Source organism: Coptis chinensis, chromosome 2, assembly GCF_015680905.1.
Source record: "Coptis chinensis isolate HL-2020 chromosome 2, ASM1568090v1, whole genome shotgun sequence".
Lineage (NCBI taxonomy): Eukaryota > Viridiplantae > Streptophyta > Magnoliopsida > Ranunculales > Ranunculaceae > Coptis > Coptis chinensis.
The window spans coordinates 31,659,708-31,679,252 of record NC_141457.1 but is presented as its reverse complement, the minus strand read 5'-3'; the positions used below and the strand labels follow the sequence as shown (position 1 = coordinate 31,679,252).

The 19,545-nt window shown below is 35.4% G+C and overlaps 2 protein-coding genes across 5 annotated transcripts; both read left to right on the top strand.

Moving 5' to 3' along the window:
• The first annotated feature begins 3,291 nt into the window (after positions 1-3,291).
• VPS34 (vacuolar protein sorting 34) lies at positions 3,292-13,586 on the top strand. Of its 3 annotated transcripts, none has more exons than XR_015210807.1 (17): positions 3,292-3,870; positions 3,951-4,047; positions 4,120-4,278; positions 4,353-4,562; positions 4,677-4,855; positions 5,495-5,642; positions 6,593-6,688; positions 7,773-7,908; positions 8,013-8,134; positions 8,443-8,637; positions 8,809-8,979; positions 9,139-9,276; positions 9,833-9,987; positions 11,657-11,800; positions 12,212-12,359; positions 12,444-12,750; positions 13,331-13,586. XR_015210807.1 is itself a non-coding variant. In XM_086588595.1 (16 exons), exons 1-16 carry the CDS (start codon positions 3,662-3,664, stop codon positions 12,579-12,581), a joined length of 2,445 nt encoding a protein of 814 aa, XP_086444721.1. In that variant the 5' UTR covers positions 3,480-3,661; the 3' UTR covers positions 12,582-13,170. The 3 variants fall into 3 exon arrangements, 1 of the variants encoding a protein (XP_086444721.1); XR_015210808.1 differs by having other exon boundaries at positions 3,480-3,870; positions 12,444-12,631; XM_086588595.1 differs by lacking the exon at positions 13,331-13,586 and having other exon boundaries at positions 3,480-3,870; positions 12,444-13,170.
• Positions 13,587-13,880: 294 nt separating this feature from the next.
• Positions 13,881-16,974, top strand: LOC147515789 (ADP-ribosylation factor 2). Of its 2 annotated transcripts, XM_086588597.1 has the most exons (7): positions 13,881-14,021; positions 14,721-14,880; positions 15,523-15,593; positions 15,868-15,987; positions 16,294-16,412; positions 16,512-16,593; positions 16,753-16,974. In XM_086588597.1, exons 2-7 carry the CDS (start codon positions 14,733-14,735, stop codon positions 16,756-16,758), a joined length of 546 nt encoding a protein of 181 aa, XP_086444723.1. In that variant the 5' UTR covers positions 13,881-14,021; positions 14,721-14,732; the 3' UTR covers positions 16,759-16,974. The 2 variants fall into 2 exon arrangements, with proteins under 2 accessions (XP_086444723.1, XP_086444722.1); XM_086588596.1 differs by lacking the exon at positions 16,753-16,974 and having other exon boundaries at positions 16,512-16,602.
• The last annotated feature ends 2,571 nt before the right edge of the window (positions 16,975-19,545 follow it).

Sequence of the window (19,545 nt, the reverse complement as noted above, 5' to 3'; positions counted from 1 at the left end):
CGTAACCGACAAACCACAGACACTGTTTTTGAAATACTTTATATAGCGATTCTGTAAATCAAATATACTATTTTAGATAGTTTCCTCGATCTTCTTTACCCGTCATATAGTTACGATAATTTAGAAAAACCACAATAACACACTTACCTCCATAACTGTCAAGTACACATGATGCTTCCAAAAACTGAGTTTCCAGCGTCTTACCCCCAACAATGCTAACTGCATAAGAATTTAGGAAATTGCATAGGTCCATTTACTAAACATGTCAGTATTTTACCATCGCAACCGACAAACCACATAAACATTGTTTTTGAAAGACCTTATATAGTGATTCCTTAAATCACATATACTGTCTGCGAGTCCCTATATAATGTCCTCGATCATTTCTACCCGTCCTACAGTTATGATAACTTAGAGAACCGCAATAACACACTTACCACCATAAGTGTCAGGTACACGGGATGCTTCCAAAAATTGAGTTTCAAGCGTCTCAACTCCAATAGTGCTAACTGCACAAGAGTTTAGTCAATTTCACAGGTCCATTTACTAAACATGTCAGTATTTGACCATCGCAACCGACAAACCACAGAAATATTGTTTTTGAAAGACCTTATATAGTTATTTCTTAAATCATATATACTGTCTGCGAGTCCTTCTATAATGTCCTCGATCTTTTTTACATGTCCTACAGTTATGATAACTTAGAAAACCGCAATAACACACTTACCACCATAAGTGTCAGGTACACGAGATGCTTCACCTATATGAGTTCGAGGCCAATCACCTCCAATAATACTAACTGCAAAACAATTTAGTTATTCCAAGGCAAAAATTTAGTTCGAGGTCTTCCTGTGCTTTAACAACGGTCGTCGTCATGCTATTTCATAGTTTTGTAAAACACTTACCACCAACTTCTCCAAATTTTGTTTCAGGCAAAAATGATGCTTCGGCAACGACCGTTTCAGCGACATGGTACCCAGTATCGAGCACAACGGATGGTTCACCCAATTCGGTTTCATGCAATTGAGATGGTTCATAAATATCTGCAAAATGATTTCGTCAATCGGAATATTAGTTTCGAGTGAATCCATTAAATAAAGAACAATGAAGATCACAAACATATCTTCTCTTATCCTATTCTCATAAACAGGTGATGAGCATGATTGTGGGACATCCTCCTCCATCATATCTTTGTTCTCTTGTCTGAATATCAACAAACTACCTTCTCCAACGCTTTTCTTCTTGTGCACGTCCATCATCTCGATGAAATCATTCTCATCTTCAATTATGCAAGCGTGTCCGGATACTAGGTAACTAAATCGAAGAGGTTTGATCTTCGTTACTTGTTCCAAAAAAACTTCGAAGTCACCAAAACATATGTTCATACTGCAAGACCTAAGCTTGGTTGATCCACCTACATATGTCACAACACCACTGCCAAAAGTTCTAACATTACCCCCCACTTACAAATAAAATGTCCCTTCTTGTCTGCTATTGTACTGTCGTTTGCACCCACTTTACTGCCGTCGGAGCCCATTGTAGTGCCTATTATTGTCAATTAGTATGGTTGTCTTATTTTCTACTTCTATTCATCAAATACTAAAACTTCCATTTAGAAATCTCTCTAACTTCAAAAAATGACAACCAAAGACAAAAAGATAAACCAATTACTTTCCGTTCAAAAGAAAGCCTCAAGTTGTGAATAGTCTCTAGTATGTATACAACTTTTGCGTGAAGTTGATGGCACTGTACTAACGTTCTAGGCTACTAAGCTTGATTTTTCAGAATGTATTCGATGGTACTCTACTCTAATTACTTTTTCAGCAATTAAAAGATGAACCAATTACTTTACAAGTTTGCTACTTTACAAGTTAAAATAGTCATAAATAAAAAATACTCTACTGTGGAAACTTTAGTTAAAGTTTCAAACTTTACTCATTAATGACCAAAAACTAACTTTTAACTTGGGATATTAATGTTGCACATAAATGAAACGACCCTAAATGAAACACATTTATGACCAAATACATCATTAATGACCCTATTTATCACAAACATTAAAGAAGAATTAGGAGCCATAAACTAAATAATTTAAAGCATACCGAGAAGCTTCAAAACACACCTCGACTGGACCTTCTAAGAATCTGTTGGTGGAAAAACGTTGTACACTTGGGATGCGTGCAATCAATTTCGGAATAAATGATGAAGAAGAAGAACAAAGGCAACCAGTGTTCAGTCCGAACAAGACATTCCCACGAGAAATTTTTTCTCTCCCATGCATTTAATGCATGCAATGAGGTGTCATTTAGGAGGGGTACAATTGGAATTTCAATTCTTAGCTATAAGGGTAAATATGACAATTTGTGTGGGCCCTAAAAATGGGTTCCACGTCCTATTTTGGAATGTATTAGTGGGGTCGATTTTGGCATGAAACCTGACACAGGGTCCAATTCGGTAAGTTGCCTCATCTCATAATGTTGCAACTGAGTTCTCAATATAAATAACTCTTTATTACTGAAATCTCGAAAGTAAAATCTCTTAGCAAGATTGCAAATATCATCAATCCTAAATGATCTGAAAGTATCTTTAGGGGTCAAAGCAAAACTAAAAGTAAAAAGAACTAGTAGCACATGTTTTGTTAGATTCAATCCCTTGAGAGTTGGGACAAACTTGTTTAATGGGTCCAATCCCTTGAGGATTGGGACAAAGACGTGTAATGGGATCAACTCTTTGGAGCTTCGAACGACCTTAATCATCATTTTCAATAGTTCTGGCAACATTGGATGTCTCGGTTTCTTTTGGTTTAAAGAATGAATTTATCTTTCTCACTCCCTTTGACATTTTAGACATCTGAAACGTTAAAATAAAAAAGTAAAAAAACTCACACATTTATCTATAAACTCATACACTTCGATTTTAATAAGCACCAAAATTCAAATCCAAAGAAGAAAAACAATACATTTCGACACTACGAGACATTAACACATAACATACAAAATTTCACAACCAGCGAATCATATCAACATTTCAATTTTGATACTAGTTTTATACTGGTAATACAATGTTTTGGGATGTGATATGTGAATTGAAAAACTTAAGCATACAACCTATACAAACTAATTAAAAACCAATTTTCATCACTAAAAATTAATTGATTAAAAGAGAAGGTATATTTTTTCTCTTATTATTTATAATCCGTGAGCGTGAGCAAACTCTTGAGGTCACTATTCAACACTCTCACAAAAAACAATTTCATGCGTGTAACTCTCCCATGTGTCTGTCCGTACCCCTGAATAACCCTTATTTTGTGTCTGACCGTAGCCCTCTCTTATCTCATTTTCCCATCTTTGCCTCCAATCTGAGAGTGATTTACACAGCCTCAATCTCTCTCCTTCACTCTTCCTTTCAACCCAACTCTCTCTCTCCCCATCACAAAGTCATCTCTCCCTCTCTCTTCTCCACCTCCGCTCACGCCCCATTGCCTTGCAGTTATCTAGTATATATATTTTTTTGATTTAGTGTTCTCTCACTTGAGTCACTTGTTATTGAGAACCCAAAAACCATCAAAATACCGGGTCGGTTCTCCTACTTTCATGCCACGATATATATTATTACTGTGGCCATTCATCACCGAAAATCGAAACCGAAGAGAAAAGAAAAGATGAGCGGGAATGAATTTAGATTTTTTTTATCATGTGACATAAATCTGCCAGTCACTTTCCGTATCGAAAGATTAGAAGGAAAATTAGCTCGTACCCTTTCCTCCAATTCAGAAAGTGATTGGAGTATTCAGGAAAGAAAAGCTGAATTGTATGTTGAGTGTTCATTATTTATTGATGGTGCCCCTTTTGGTCTTTCCACTAAAACAAGGTACATATATATTTCTCATTTCCAGTTCATATCTTAAAATTCTGTCAGTATTAATAATATGTATATATATGTTATGATAGGTTGGAGTCTATTGGGCAGCCATATTGTTGGAATGAACTAATAACATTGAGTACAAAGTATCGAGACTTAACTGCACATTCACAGCTTGCATTGACTGTAAGTAAACAAAAATATTAAGTTGGTGTGTTTTTTATATATTGGATGGTCATTTTTGTATGGATGTTTTAGGTTTGGGACGTTTCGTGTGATGAAGAGGATGGATTAATAGGTGGCGCGACTATACTTTTGTTTAATAATAAAAAACAACTTAAGACTGGGAAGCAGAAACTTAGACTATGGTCTGGGAAAGAAGCTGACGGCTCATTTCCTACTACTACTCCTGGAAAGGTTTGAGTAGTATAGTGTTATGGATTTTGAGTTATATTTGTGTGTTGTTTACGGTGGATTAATTTTGTGTTTAGGTACCTAGAAATGAGCGGGGTGAGTTGGAGCGGTTGGAGAAGCTTGCTAATAAGTATGAAAGAGGACAGATTCAACCTATTGATTGGTTGGATCGTCTTTCGTTTAAAGCTATGGAGAAAATTAAAGAGAAAGAGAGTAGTAGAAATGGAAGTTCGAACTTGAATCTCATTGTTGATTTCTGCAGCTTTGAGCATAGAGTTGTTTTCCAGGTAGCATTTGAAGGTGTTACATGTCCTGTTTACTCGTTTTACTTTTGTGTCGTTTTGTAAAGGTTTGTACTGAGTATTTTATGCATTTCTAACTTAGATATATTGACCATGTAGGAGTCGGGGGCAAATTTCTTTTCCCCATCTCCTGTATCTTCAACAAATGAGATTGTTACCGTGTGGGATCCAGAAGTGGGAAGAGCAAATCCTTCTGAACATAAGCAGCTGAAGCTGGCTAGAAGTTTGAATCGTGGTATCATTGACAAGGATCTTAAGCCGAGCTCTAATGAAAGAAAGTAAGCTCAATTTGCATTCTCCTTAAACAACATCATCTTCATGCCACCATTTTCTAGTTGAAACTTTTATTGTTATGGCAGTGTTTGATAAAATAGTGGGCAAATGCAAATTTTGCCACCAGATTTCCAGTGATAATTTTCCATGGAAAATCATATTGGGCAACGACATATTGTAGTTGCCAATGGGTGAATCACACTTGCTGGTGCATAGTGAATGAGCTGTTATTTTGATGGCAATTTTATTTCAAATGTGGCGAATTCTTTTGTACTTTTACCCACAATTTTTTTTTTTTTGGGGGGGCAACTCAACACATAATGGGTGAATTGTGGAAAATTTTGCCACAGATGGCAAATCTGTTATAGTGGGTGACTTCACCCACTAGTGCTTCACTGCGTCGGAAAAACTTTATCAAACACAGCCTAAGGGTTTTTCAGTGGAGAAGTTACAGGCTTTTGGCAAATAGAAACATTCTCATCAAGGCATCATCTACTTGATCTTTGTCTGTTATTTCATTAGCATTTGGATTTCACTTTTTTAAGCTATATATACTTTGCTTAGTGTCATTGCTATTTACATTTTTTGTTTTTTGCGTTTCTTGTTTTTTGGGGTGTTGAATCTGTCTTTTACCATGTGAGAAGGTCAATACAAAGAATATTGAAGTATCCTCCAACACGGACCCTGAGTGGAGATGAGCGTCAATTATTATGGAAGTTCAGGTTCTCTTTGATGTCTGAGAAGAAGGCCCTCACTAAATTTCTCCGTTGTGTTGAATGGAGTGATCTTCAGGTGAAAATAGTTATTTATGTTGTGGTCTGCTTTGCCAGCATCTACTGTATAACTTGATTAGATTGTCATATATCATGCAATCAATGTTCAATTTCTTTCTCAAGCTGGAAGAAGTGACACCTTCAAATGGATGACACATTCTTACTTAGGAATTAGAAGTATCTTTATACATAAATAAAACAACTGCAATAAACTATTTGTGCCTACTCTCTTTTTGCACTCCTTTGAAGCCAGAAGCCATAAGAAAAAAAGCTGTTTTGGTTTAGTCTTTTTGTTTTTGGGAATTTGGTTTAGTTCCCCTTTAAGTATAGATCAGATTCATTTACTGAGTGTCAAATAATTAAAGTTTCTTCTGAAGTCCTACACAGAGACATAAACTACAATGTATGAATGACAGCATCAAGTGTCATGTGGACATGTGATGTGCCCTGTTACTTTTTATGTTGGTTGTTTTTCTTATTCATTTTTCTCTTGATGCATAAAGGATACCTCATCCTTAAACTTTTCATATATTATTAGTATTATACATATAATTTTACCGATAAAAAATGATGACAACATAAAGAAATAGAAAGACTGTACAATTAACACAAATTCCCGAGTGTCATTGAGATCTCTCAATGGAGACATATAGAGACAACAATTGTATGGATCATGCAATTGGTTCTAGCCTTTTGTGGCACAAGATTGCAATGATGAAATAAACAGGACTGAACAATGGGAAAACTGATGCAAAACCCTCGCATTTCATTGTTGGGGTACCACTGAGAATATGATATTGCCCTTAGAAACAATTCGAGATGCAGCAAAAATATGAACCCCACTTGACTAGTGCATGCTTTACATTTGACTGTTGAGCAGACTTCCATCATCCAATTTGCTTACTTTCATTCATGCATCAGGATATTTGTCATTACTGCATTCATTAAAAGTTGCATGTATATTTTCAGGAGGCAAAGCAGGCCCTCGAACTGATGGGGAAGTGGGAAACAATTGATGTTTGTGATGCATTGGAGCTCCTTTCTCCTGTTTTTGAAAGTGAAGAGGCAAGTATATAGAAGCTATCAAGGGATAAAATAAAATTAAAGAGAAAAAATGTTATGCTCAGATTGTCAGATTTGAGTTTCGTTTCTGACATGATCTCCATATTATATAGTTGTCCAAACATATATGAACTATGAAGTTGTCTTTTGGGTCTATGAAAATGCCTAAGTTACATGGACACGCCATATCTTCAAATTTTAAAAATAATCCGTGTTGGACACGACAGGGACACATATTCTATGTGATATAACTTAGTTTTTGATATTTTGTCATCTCTGACACTTCGTATCCGCGTTGGATTTGGACACACGTGTCCGTGTCAGTGTAACTTAAATAGCCCTGGCCAAAACTATAAACCTAAGACCTGGTAACTACACGTGGATGATACGTAGCTGTGATTTTGATAATTTTCTGTGATAGATGCTTCTGTGCTATTGTTGGACATCCAATGGGGTAAGATGGTATTTGGATAGAAACTTCTGGGATGCACCAGTTCCACTTAGTAATAAAACAAAATTCTTCCTTCCCAAAATTGTCCATCCCGTGTCATGCATGATGGTTTCTTTTTGCAATTAAAATCTCCCTATTGCGCAACTTAACAGGACAAAAGAAATTTCCTCCCATGTGGCTGAAGGCAGTCAGGACACGTCTTGCACTCTTGCTACATGGATTGTGTGCTGGTCCAGCTGGTGGCCCTTTTTAGCTGTGCCTCGTTTGCTCTGACATGTCAAACCTGCCTTTGATTGAAATCTGTTATGTCCATAGAGAGTACTGTGCTTATCAGTATGATTGAAGAACAAAAAGAAAGAAAATAAAAATTGGTTACTTTCAGTTTCACTTGAGCAGTTTTTCGTGCAAATCCTCTTTTCAGTCAGGCAAACAATAACCCTGTCAAATCAAAGTAACTATGCATTTCCATTAACTCATTAAGTATTGCAATTGTAGGCTTGTTATATTTCCATCTTTTATGTTAAATTGCTTTTGTAATAAATCCTTGTATAGTGATTTATGTTGAGTTTATTTGGATTGGTTCAGAGTTTTTTATCTGGGCTAATAATAATTAATAGTTGCGATTTCTGTCAACAGGTCCGTGCATATGCTGTGACTGTTCTTGAAAGAGCGGATGATGAGGAGCTCCAATGTTATCTACTTCAGTTGGTTCAAGCCCTTCGGTTTGAGCGGTCTGATAAATCTCGCCTTTCTCATTTCCTTGTGCAGCGCTGTATGTTTATTTCCTTAAATTTCTCTCAAATGTTCAAATCCTAAGCCTTAAAAAGTTAAAATAACCTCTTGGTGTCTGATAACATTATTCTATAAATTTGACAGCATTGAGCAATATTGAGTTGGCTAGCTTTCTTCGATGGTATGTGACTGTGGAACTTCATGATCCTGCATATGCCAAGCGTTATTACTGCACCTACGAGATCCTGGAAGATAATATGATGAAAGTATGTCATCTTGATCTTTCATTAGCTCATTTATTTGTGGTCCCTATGTTTAAATAATATGGAAGTATCTGTGGAAGGTGGAACTTAAGGTGTAAAAAGTTAGTTAAATTGACTTGTCTAGTAGTGAAAACTTTTATAATGTTATCATCCTATTGGACCTCAGATATTTTAATATCAATGACTTCCCAAATACGTGAAGGCATTCTTTTCCGTAGTATAATTTATCACTGATACAATTTAAATTCTATTAAGTGTGGGTTACCGCAAATTGAAATCCAGCCTTACTGATACTCTCTACTTACAAATAGTTGGCAGCTGGTTTGAATGGAGATGAAAATGGATTCAAGATGTGGCAAAGTTTGGTGCGCCAGACTGAATTGACTGCCCAGTTATGCTCCATAATGAAGGACGTAAGAAATGTACGTGGAGGAACTCAGAAGAAAATTGAAAAGCTAAGACAGCTGCTTTCCGGTCTTCTTAGTGAACTTACTTACTTCGAAGAGGTACTTTTATTTCAAGTTATTTGTGTTCTACATTGGAACTGCAAAAGTTTACTGGCCTTGTTTGGCATATACATTTTTTCATATGTAGCCAGTTTTGCATTGCTCATCACTTGTGATTATTACGCTTTAATGTCTAAAATCTTATATGCTGTGACATCATCACACTTTCAGCCAATACGATCACCACTGGCCCCTGACACACTTATAACTGGGATTGTGCCGTCAGAGTCATCAATTTTCAAAAGTGCACTGCATCCATTGCGTTTGTCCTTCCGCACGGCTAATGGTGGAAGATGCAAATTGATATTTAAAAAGGGGGATGACATTCGGCAAGACCAACTGGTAATTACAAATCCTTTAAATTGGTGTTGGGTGCAGTTTAGTTCATGGCTGTTAAATGTGGTTGTCTGTGGTAACTAGCTACAAGGAGAACATTCTGGCTGCTGGAGTTGAGATATTAACTGAGTACATTACTGATCCTTTGATTCTGGTTCCTTTCAGGTTATTCAGATGGTTTCCCTTATGGATCGATTGCTGAAACAGGAGAATCTTGATTTGCATTTGACTCCTTATCGAGTTCTAGCAACTGGACAAGATGAGGGAATGCTGGAATTCATACCATCAAGTTCTTTAGCACAGGTAATCTAAATGATGTTGCTGCTGGCACGAATAAGTTAATGCATAGCTTTTGGTCTAAACTCAAGTTTGAACTATATTTTATTCAAAGAAAAGTTACGGTGCCGTAATCTATGATAACTCACCTTGCACCATCTCTTTTCGATTAGTGATATTTGTGATACTGCCTTTTCCATGACTGTAAGAGGCTTTGCATGATGTCATGTTTATAAACTCTTTGTTACTCCCTTCAGTTTTTGTGTGTAAATGTCCAATAACTATGTAATGTGGGGTTATTTGCCTAAATCAAGAAATTCAGATGGAAAATAATATAAATAAAGAAAAGACATGGCAACACTTTACATGTTATACATGGAAAATTTTAAGATTACCCGGTTACCCCAACAAAATAAATAGTAGGTCATCCTACATCCCTTATGTTATTGCCATCATTGGAATTGACTTGCAATTCTTCATCTTATTTTGGGTACCCTACCCTATGCAATTTTATTTGTAACTTGTAACCCACACTGTCTTCTTGTGATTGCAAAATTACAACATTTATACTACGTGTTTACAGATTCTATCAGAGCATCGTAGTATTATAAGCTATCTTCAAAAGTTTCACCCAGATGAAGATGGGCCATTTGGAATAACTGCCACGTGTCTCGAAACATTTATAAAGAGCTGTGCTGGGTATTCTGTTATCACTTATATTCTGGGAATAGGTGACAGGTAAGCATCAGTTTTAGCGTTAGAAAAAATTGTTGAATCTTCTGATATCACTTATAATCAAATATACTCTTTTAGCAGCAGATCTCAGCTTTACATTTTAAATCTGAAAATTATGGAACTATGGTTCCAAAATGTGGCAATGTCTATAGTTTTGGAATTGTAGTTTCTCTTGAAAGATACACTTTAAGGATGTTCAACTGTGGAAGGCTGGATGCTCAAAAAGTAAAGATATATGTTTTCATTCCGTAAATATCAAGCTTCACGTGGAAGTACGCTTCGAGGTTGCAATGTTGATCTAAATTTACATCTAGTCAATGGGCTTTTGCAGAAAGGATGAAACCAGTCACGACCTTGAAATGCCATTGGTTCTTGTTTGGTTAGTTAAGTGAGGTTCATTTTATACTTGTTTACTGTTTGCCGAGAAAGGAATAAAGACCAAGGTATAGTCATATAGGAGAATAGGATGTAGGGGGGAGGGCTGGGCTATTAAATCGTTGAGTACTTGCTGTTTAGCCGACCCGACTTACAATTTGATCCCCGATCACAATTGAGCTCAAAAACTCCCTGAGTACTCGGCCGATTAGGCCCGATTAGCCGATTAGCCGAGTAATTGTGTTCACTATTTCAACTATTTCAATGTTAAACATTGAACTCGACATTTCGCTGATTCGACCAACCCTCGATTCTGTAAAGTTCTACACCTTAATCATATTTATTTTAGTTGATTGAGTGTTTTAATTGTTTATTGATTGTTTGGGTTCTTAATTGGCTTCATTATGTTGGTATTTCAAAGTTTAATATATTTAATAATTATTTGTAAATAAATATAGTGTTATGAAAAATCGTCTGATTAATCCCGATTAATCCTCGACCAATTATACCTACTTGCTACTCGCTCTTCAAACGAATAGCGATTTAACTGCACAGGGGGAGGGAATGTGGCATGATTTTGAAGTACCCTATGTAGGCTATGAAGATGAGTATGATATGAAGTAATAGAAAAATGAATTTCTGCTTTCACGACCCACCCCAATTTTATTTCTTACTTAGCACCCTTACCTTGGTTCTCTTCTAGAAACATTCCTAGGTCAGCCCCTGCTTAGACATTGGAAGTTTAGAAACACAAATCACGGAGGCTTACTAGGGGGATTAACTGAATAAGTATATACTGCCAATTAGTGATATAATCAAGGGAATGTGAGACAGGCAGAGGAATTAAGTGAACTGATACAATAGTTTCCTATGTCACATCTGGATCTCTTTATTCTCTCCGCTTGTGCAGCTTTACTTGTGTGGATTGTGATTATACTTAACTATGCCATATGGAATAAGATGCCAAACTATCAAAAAGAAAAAAGAAAAAAAACGCCATATTGGAGTTATGGGCTTATGGCACAAATGTGGAAATTGTGTTATTTGAATAGAGTGTGACTTCCAAGCTCGTGAAGCCAATATCATGTCCTTGGTGCTGTTTTTTTTCTCAAGACTTTCTTGTGTCTGATTAGTTATTAATTTCTCTATTGCATATGCAATGCACTTAGGATCCTTCTTAAATCTTTTTTTTTTTTTTTTCCCTCTTAAGGTGACATATGAGTTTACCTATTTTTAATATAAGTTTGATTCTCGTTACTGTCTCATAGATGATGATTTGATTTTTTTGGCTTTGTAGACATCTAGACAACCTTCTCCTTACGGATGATGGGCGGCTCTTTCATGTTGATTTTGGTTTTATCCTGGGCCGTGATCCTAAACCGTTTCCACCACCAATGAAACTTTGTAAAGAAATGGTCGAAGCCATGGGTGGAGCAGAAAGGTATTTTCAACGTCTGAATATTACATTTACCCTTTTTTGTCATTGCTGCTCCGCTGTTTACTAGTCAAAACTGACTGTACTGACTTCCTATTTTTTTTTTATTGAAACAGTTTTTTTGGTTCTTGACTGGCCTTTGCTTATGTGTCTGTCAAAAATATTATCTGGATCAATATGAAACATAAAATTCAAACATGAAAACTGTTTTTATTCTGCTCAATCAGAGTGGGATTTCAGTTTTCTATTCTTTATCATCTTCGTACCCCTTTTTGTATGTGAGTGGTCTGGATCAGTTGTGTCCGGATTTTAAATTTAGGAGCAGTAAATGCTTGGTTGCTCAACATAAAGTTTGCATGTCATACCTCTGCTGGAAATCGGATTGTTTAGTTTGATAATTAATTTTTTCCCCTGCAGCCAATACTATACACGGTTCAAATCATATTGTTGCGAAGCATACAATATTCTTAGGAAGTCTAGCAACCTAATCTTAAATCTATTCCACTTGATGGCTGGTTCCAACATTCCCGACATAGCCTGTGATCCTGAAAAAGGCATTCTCAAGGTAATCTTGCATTTTCTCTATCTCCTCAATCACTCATGACTCGGGTTACTTATTCCATTTCTTGGTATTTGTTGTTCTAATCAGCTTCAAGAAAAGTTTCGGTTGGACTTGGATGATGAGGACTGTATACATTTCTTCCAGGATCTGATCAACGAGAGTGTTAGTGCATTGTTTCCTCAAATGGTTGAGACCATTCATAGGTGGGCCCAGTATTGGCGCTGATGCGAAAGCATCCTTGAAGTTGTGCAATCCCTTTGTGTCCAGCAGCTTAGGTAACAGTTCTATGTTCTTTTGGTCCGTGTATACTTCGTGTTTCTTGTTTCTTCTGGAGAAAGTGTAGGCAGCTGGAAGTGGTTTACAGTTTACCAACATGTGCATCAGTGCATAAGAGGTATTATTCTCTGGCACGAAGGGTTTTGGGGATTGTTTATGTCAAATGGTAATGCAATGAATATATGGTGAACCACTTCTCGTTTGCCTTGTAGTGAGCATATGGTGAAGCATGAGTTTGTTATAATTTAATGTGCTCACCTTTTTTGTCCAAACTACCTTGGCTGGAAGAAAGAAGATTCTATTCCATAGTTGATGTTAGTTCTCTTCAAGTTTGTTATTGATTGACGAGATAAAAAATTTCTCCTCGTCTCCGATTATGTCCTGAACTTCCGTCTAAAACTTTGCCTCGTCGATGTGGTCTTCGTTTGAAATGCTCACTGTGGACTCTGGTATAGATCCTAGAATGACAGCTTGTAAATAATATGGAACAGACCAGAAAAGGGATACTTTATCTTTTTCATATATCATAAACTTTTCATATTTTCTTGTTGCGATGGTATATGGAAAACGGTCAAATCTTTAGTTAAGTATTAGATGTCTGTAGATGAAGCATATTATATAGTGGTTATTTGATTGAGAAAGATTTAGGTATTTTTTCTAATCTGTGGAACATCTTTTCTTTCTTATATTTTGAACAGTTACAAAGCAGGTGCCCAGTGCCCCAGTGGGATCAGAAGCAACCTCTTGAAAAAAAAAATGTAGAAATGTTTACGTGTACATAATAGGCAGAATGTTGGATGTATAGTTTATTAAAATCAAAAGTAATAAACAGTGTTTTATGTTTATGTTTGTATAAAAAAAAGAATGTTATTATTGCATAATTTTACATGGATTGTATGTGATTCAATCTTTCTTAATGATCGAGTTAATATGCCTCGGCTATCTTTTACACATAATTTCTAGAGAGTATTTTTGCTAATAATCCAACTATGCTCAATCTGAAAACTTTAGTAGATTTGGTATTCTATTTCAGATCTAATGTTTTCGAGATTTTATTCCTCATGTAGGACAAGAAATAAAGTGGAATACGCACATGCAGCATGTTCATGGCGTTTGGGTCTTGACTATTTTAATGAGCAACCCAATAATGAATCTGTGACTTAAACTGAGATAGGGTAAGAAAATAGAAATAAACTAGCATCAGTGTGAACAAGATCCAAACCTGACCCGGCCCATTTGACAAACGAACACTAACCAACATCCGGGAGTCCAGAATAAAAACTCATCTCCCAAAATTCTCTATTTCAACCTTTTCATTTTTGCCATTCATTCATTCACTCTTTTTTTGCAGCTCTCCTCTCCTTTTTCCATTACGAAATCTTTCCCAAGGTAAATCATATGCAGATCTATTCATTCTTTTTTTCATCTGAAACAATTATATATCATTTGGATCTGGTTTTCTGTTCAAATTCGATTTTGTATTTTTCTATGATGTGTTGATTAGATCTGTTTGGCGTTATTAATGTTGATGGATCTTATTGATTCTTGATCTATGTGTGACTTGCCAGCTGGAATTTTATATAATATTATTAGCTTTGAATTATCACATTATTTTCCATTTGTTTGATCTAAGACTAGAGGTTTCATGATTCCTGATAGTACATATTTTGATCTACCAGATCTAATGTGATCTAGGTAATACTTTTATAGATTGCTTTTTGTTTCCTAAAGTCACAAGGAACATCTTGTTTTCCTTATGCCTGAAAATTGAGTATTAATTAATGCAAGTACTAGGTGGGATGTCTGAATTTTTGTTTTTGAAAAAGTATTTACCAATTTATGGCGTTAGGAGTTGTATGTGCTTGTCTTTCTCAAATTTTTGACCTACTGAAGTAATGCAAACATTTAGAGAACTATTTCTCATCGTGCATTATTTTTTTCTTTGAATTATGTAGCCACTTTTGTAGGTCTTTAGATTCCTGTTAGGTTTGTCATGAATTATATGTTTTCTTTCTTTCTTTTTCTCCCAGTGCTTTTGTAATGTTTTGCATTTGTGTACGTGCGCTCACTTTTTAAACGGGTTTGCAGTGAATCTGAATCATGGGGCTGACTTTCACAAAGCTTTTTAGTCGGCTCTTTGCAAAGAAAGAGATGCGTATTCTGATGGTCGGTCTTGATGCGGCTGGTAAGACTACCATCTTGTACAAGCTCAAGCTTGGAGAGATTGTGACTACAATTCCCACCATTGGTAAGTCATGGTTAGAAAAAGCAATTCCTCTTCCCTCTTTAAACGTAATCGCTAAGGTTACTATGCTTGAATTAGATGGGGGAAACATTGTTAAGCTGTTATATAATTACGTAAATGCAGCCTTCTGCCACAATGCTTTCTTCCGATCAACTTTTGTGACATATAGATTGGATAGCTTGGAAGGTTGGATTTCCAATGTTTATATTAATAATCTTTAGATGTGCAAATTGAATGGAAATATTTACAAAAAAAAAAAGGATGAATGAATATTTGTTATTAACAAGGTTACTTGTCAACTAAAATTAATTTGTGAGTTGGTCGTATGCACATACTGCCTCTTCTCGACTCAAAAAGTTATAGTGGTTTCTTAAGACTCTACAAAAGACCTTTAACTGTGAGAGGGGGTGGGGTACCAGAGTCTTGGCGAGTAACCTTGGACTGTAATTAACAAGGTGGTTGCACGTTGCCAGTGTAATGAGACGGTATTAGAAATCTGCTTTTCAGTTTTTGATGTTATTGAATGATTGAGATCACCGTTCCAGCATGTTATTATACATTTTTAATAGTTTTATGTGGTTTTTTTAGTTATTTAATTTTGGCAATGGATGTCAGTCTGATCATGTTGTTTCTACTCTTTTGTAGGATTTAATGTGGAGACTGTGGAGTACAAGAACATCAGCTTCACAGTCTGGGATGTTGGAGGTCAAGACAAGGTATGGATCCTACCTTTTCCCTCAATCCTTATAGAGTCAATAACTTAACATCTACGCACCCACACCCACACCCACACCCACACCCACACCCACACCCTTCTCCCTACTTGTACACACTCGCATACCAAAATAAGGGAAACGAAACACAATTGTTTCTTACAATTATTGGGTATTGTCATAGTTGTATGCCCTTGGAGTGGTTAAACACTTACATTTTGTACTTATCTAAGAGATGAGATATTCTTGTTAAGCATTGTTACCTGTTTTTGCACAGATCCGTCCACTATGGAGGCACTACTTCCAGAACACACAGGGTCTCATATTTGTGGTGGATAGCAATGACAGAGACAGAGTTGTTGAGGCAAGAGATGAGTTGCATAGAATGTTAAATGAGGTATACTTACCAATAACCAGTATTTTATTTCCTTTTTTCTGATTTTATTTGTTGCAATATTTTCTTATTGAATAAATATGCATGAAATTAGTTTCATCTGTTTGGTTTATGTGCATTTATTACTGTTTCGTCAGATACTTTGCATTAATTCCTTTAACAGTTTCTCTCTCTCTCTCTCTTTTCTTTCTCCATAGCTATATAATTGTTGAATTGTCATATGCGTGGTTTGTGTTGTCGAACTAAACTGTTTGGACTAATTAAGAAAGTGAATGCTATGTGACACTGAAACACATGTCTTGGTTGCAGGATGAGTTGCGAGATGCTGTGTTGCTTGTCTTTGCAAACAAACAAGATCTTCCAAATGCAATGAATGCTGCAGAGATTACTGATAAGCTCGGACTTCACTCTCTTCGTCAGCGCCACTGGTAACATATACTGTCTTGTTATGTAGCTAACATCTATGCATATGGTGATATCAGTTAATTTCTAGTAGATATATTGTTGAGACATTCTGTTTTTATCAGGTACATTCAGAGTACTTGTGCAACCTCTGGAGAAGGCCTTTATGAGGGCCTGGATTGGCTATCAAACAACATTGCAAACAAGGTTAGTTAGATTGAAAGATCAGACAATGTAAATCATTTCCTCAATAGCTGAAGGGTTTATTAGTTCAGACAAGTTTTCAAGGATGCCTACAACACCTTCGGGTATGCATCTATGTTGTGTGATTATTTGACCTTTTGAACAATTGTTTCTTGTTTGCAGGCTTGAGGCAAGTGGTAGAACTTGTTAGGATTGCCTGTGGTTTGTGGTGGCGACAACTTCAGAATTTGCATATTTTTTTTCTGTATGACGTTTTTGGTGATCATATATTGTAATAGGGGATTACTTGATTGGATATACTTGCGAGGTTTCTTGTTTGTTGTTTTGAACATGCCTTCACTGCTTTAACTTTTAGAAGGAAACTAAGTCAATATCTTTACTGTTTATCTTTGAATAACCTTAAAGGTCAGGGACCTTTGGAGTATTTTACTTGAACTCCCCAAATAGCTGCATCTTTGGGAAAAGAAAGAGTATTAATGCTATGTGTTTGATAGGACGACCATTTGACGAGTTCCCTAGAAATCCTTAACACTATGGATGACCTTAAATAGTTTAAAAAATGCTGCATATGTATCCAGATTCCAGATTATCAGTTTCTGGTTTGCTCAAGACCAAGATTGGCTGTATTTGTGCCTCGTTTAGTATGTGCTTTGAGTCCTACCTAGTCACTCAACAACCAACATTTTTCCGAGCTTTTCTATCTGGGAATGAAAAATTTTAGTTCCACTTCCACGTCCAAATTGTTTTGGAAGATTTTTGTGTAATGGCGGTAACGCTTTTTATGGGATTGACACACTTTTGACAAAAGGTTAGAAGAATAATGGTTATTCCCTATGTCTTTCTACACCCTAGTATGCCTGATAGTCTAGTCCCACGACACTGAATTATTTCACGGCATTAAATTAAATTGCTGTGAGTTCCCACATTCCACCATAGTCAGTTGTCGTGGGTCATCTCACGGAAAAGGTTTGCCGCGAACGATTTTTCTTTTTTTTTTTACTCTAGTTTTGAACACCCATGACATACAAATACTGCGATATCCCAAAACCCACGGCAAACGGATATCGTGATGTCTCCAAAACCATGCTAACATGCTGCCACGAGTATATAACTAGCTTTCGAACCCGTCCTACGAACGGGTGTCGTTATATTAAATTATTTTAAAAAATATTAGCAACTATGCAGAACTATGAGATAGAAAAATTATATTAATCACTCATTTAAATTTCTTGCGCCACTTTCTATAAAAAGAAAACACTAAACCTTGATAAAACTCATCGACTTATTTTTGTTGTTAGGTTTAATAATGAAGTTTGATTAAAATTTTGTGAGAATGCCCAATGCCACGAAGATGATATTGAAGTTTACTTGAATAGCAAGACATTTCCAATTATAATAAAAGAATTATAATAAATACTACTTAAAATGCAAAACTATATTTGTCGAGACATTATATTTTCCTATATATAATATAACTATGTTTCGGGGTTAGTTCAATGCATTTGCATCAAGTTTTCGATTTTACGTTAATTATTATTTGAGGTTAGTTCAATGTAGTTGCATCTAGTTTCCGATTTCCTATTAATTATTCTTTGAGGTTAATTCAATGTAGTTGTATTAAGTTCCTGATTTTCTTTAATTATTCATTAAGGTTAATTCAATGCAGTTGCATATAGTTTTCAATGTTTCGTTAATTACTCTTTGAGATTAGCTCATTGCATTTGCATATAGGTTCCAATTTTTCGTTAATTACTCTTTGACGTTAGTTCAATACATCTGCATCCAGTTTCTGATTTCCCGTTAATTATTTTTTAAGATTAGTTTGCATCTAACTTCCAATTTCCGGTTATTTATGTTTTGAGGGTAGTTCAATGCAGTTACATCTGGTTTCCGATTTCTAGTTAACTATTCTTTGAGGTTATTTTAATGCATTTAAATCTAGTTTCTAATTTTCTGTTAAATATTCATTAAGGATATTGCATCCAATTGTTGATTTCAATGTAGTTGCATCCAGTTTCCGATTTTCCGTTAATTATTGTTTGAGATTAGTTCAATGTAGTTGCATCTAATTTCGATTTTTTAATTAATTGTTCTTTGAGGTTAGTTCAATTCATTTGCGTTAAAGTTTTCGATTTTCCGTTAATTATTTTTAAGGTTTGTTCAATATAGTTGTATCAAATTTATGATTTCTCGTTAATTATTCATTGAGGTTAGTTCAATGCAGTTGCATCCATTTTTCGATGTTTTGTTAATTAGTCTTTAGATTAGTTTATTGCATTTGCATCCAGTTTTCGATTTCTCATTAATAACTCTTTGAGGTTAGTTCAATACATCTGCATCTAGTTTATGATTTCTTATTATTTATGCTTTGAGGTTAGTTCAATGCAATTTCATCCAGTTTCTGATTTCTTGTTAACTATTCTTTGAGGTTATTTCAATGCATTTGCACCTAGTTTCTGATTTCCGCTAATTATTCTATGAGTTTAGTTCAATAAAGTTGCATTCGGTTTTTTATTTTCTGTTAATTATTTTTTGAGGTTAGTTCAATGCATTTGCATCCAGTTTCCGATTCTCCTTTAATTATTATTTGAGGTTTGTTTGATGCATTTTTGCATACCGTTTTCGATTTCACGTTAAATATTTTTTAAGGATTTGCAACTAATTTCTAATTTCTAATTTTCCGTTAGTTATTATCTGACGTTAGTTTAATGCAGTTGCAGCAGTTTCCGATTTCTAGTTATTTACTTTTTGAGTTTAGTTTATCGTATATTCATAAAGTTTTCGATTTCCTATTAATTACTCTTTGAACTCAGTTAAATGTATTTGAATCCAGTTTTTGATTTCCTTTTAATTATCCAATATGGTTTGTAATACCAACTTTCTACTAATCCATATGTAGTGTTCTTAATTGCAAACATGACATAAAAATAAATTATGCTTGATTTACTATATGGG